The following is a 236-nucleotide window of genomic DNA, read 5'->3' as shown; positions in this document are numbered from 1 at the left end:
AAAAAAATCCTAACGCTTTCTAAACCCACCATTGCGCGACACGACAGGTGACAGATAGGCCTACTTACCCAGGACGCAGAGGATAACACGACAGGATCTTGCCATCCCGTCAGTAGCCCCTCGTTCGTCGCCTACTGCAGAAGATGAGGTCAAAGGTCAATATGTGTGGAAATGTGTATAACATATTTTACTTTCCTAGTTTTTTTTTTTTACTATTAAGAATATTTTCTTAATAC

General features: G+C 41.1%; 1 protein-coding gene and 1 long non-coding RNA gene across 2 annotated transcripts in view; both read right to left on the bottom strand.

The window, feature by feature from the left end:
- The window catches only part of LOC119593640 (titin-like), a gene marked incomplete in the record, with an annotated part of 14533 nt that extends 14428 nt beyond the window's left edge, over positions 1-105 (bottom strand). The window contains 1 exon segment of the mRNA XM_037942591.1: positions 69-105. Coding sequence (XP_037798519.1) covers positions 69-105 — 37 coding nt within the window.
- Positions 106-236, bottom strand: part of LOC119593816 — a 54010-nt gene continuing 53879 nt past the window's right edge. The window contains exon 3 of the long non-coding RNA XR_005230563.1: positions 106-134. This is a non-coding gene — a long non-coding RNA (uncharacterized LOC119593816). The remainder of the gene's footprint in view (positions 135-236) is intronic.

Source organism: Penaeus monodon, chromosome 32 (genome assembly GCF_015228065.2).
Source record: "Penaeus monodon isolate SGIC_2016 chromosome 32, NSTDA_Pmon_1, whole genome shotgun sequence".
NCBI lineage: Eukaryota > Metazoa > Arthropoda > Malacostraca > Decapoda > Penaeidae > Penaeus > Penaeus monodon.
Note: the sequence above shows the minus strand (reverse complement) of the source record. Positions and strands in the feature narration are given on the sequence as shown.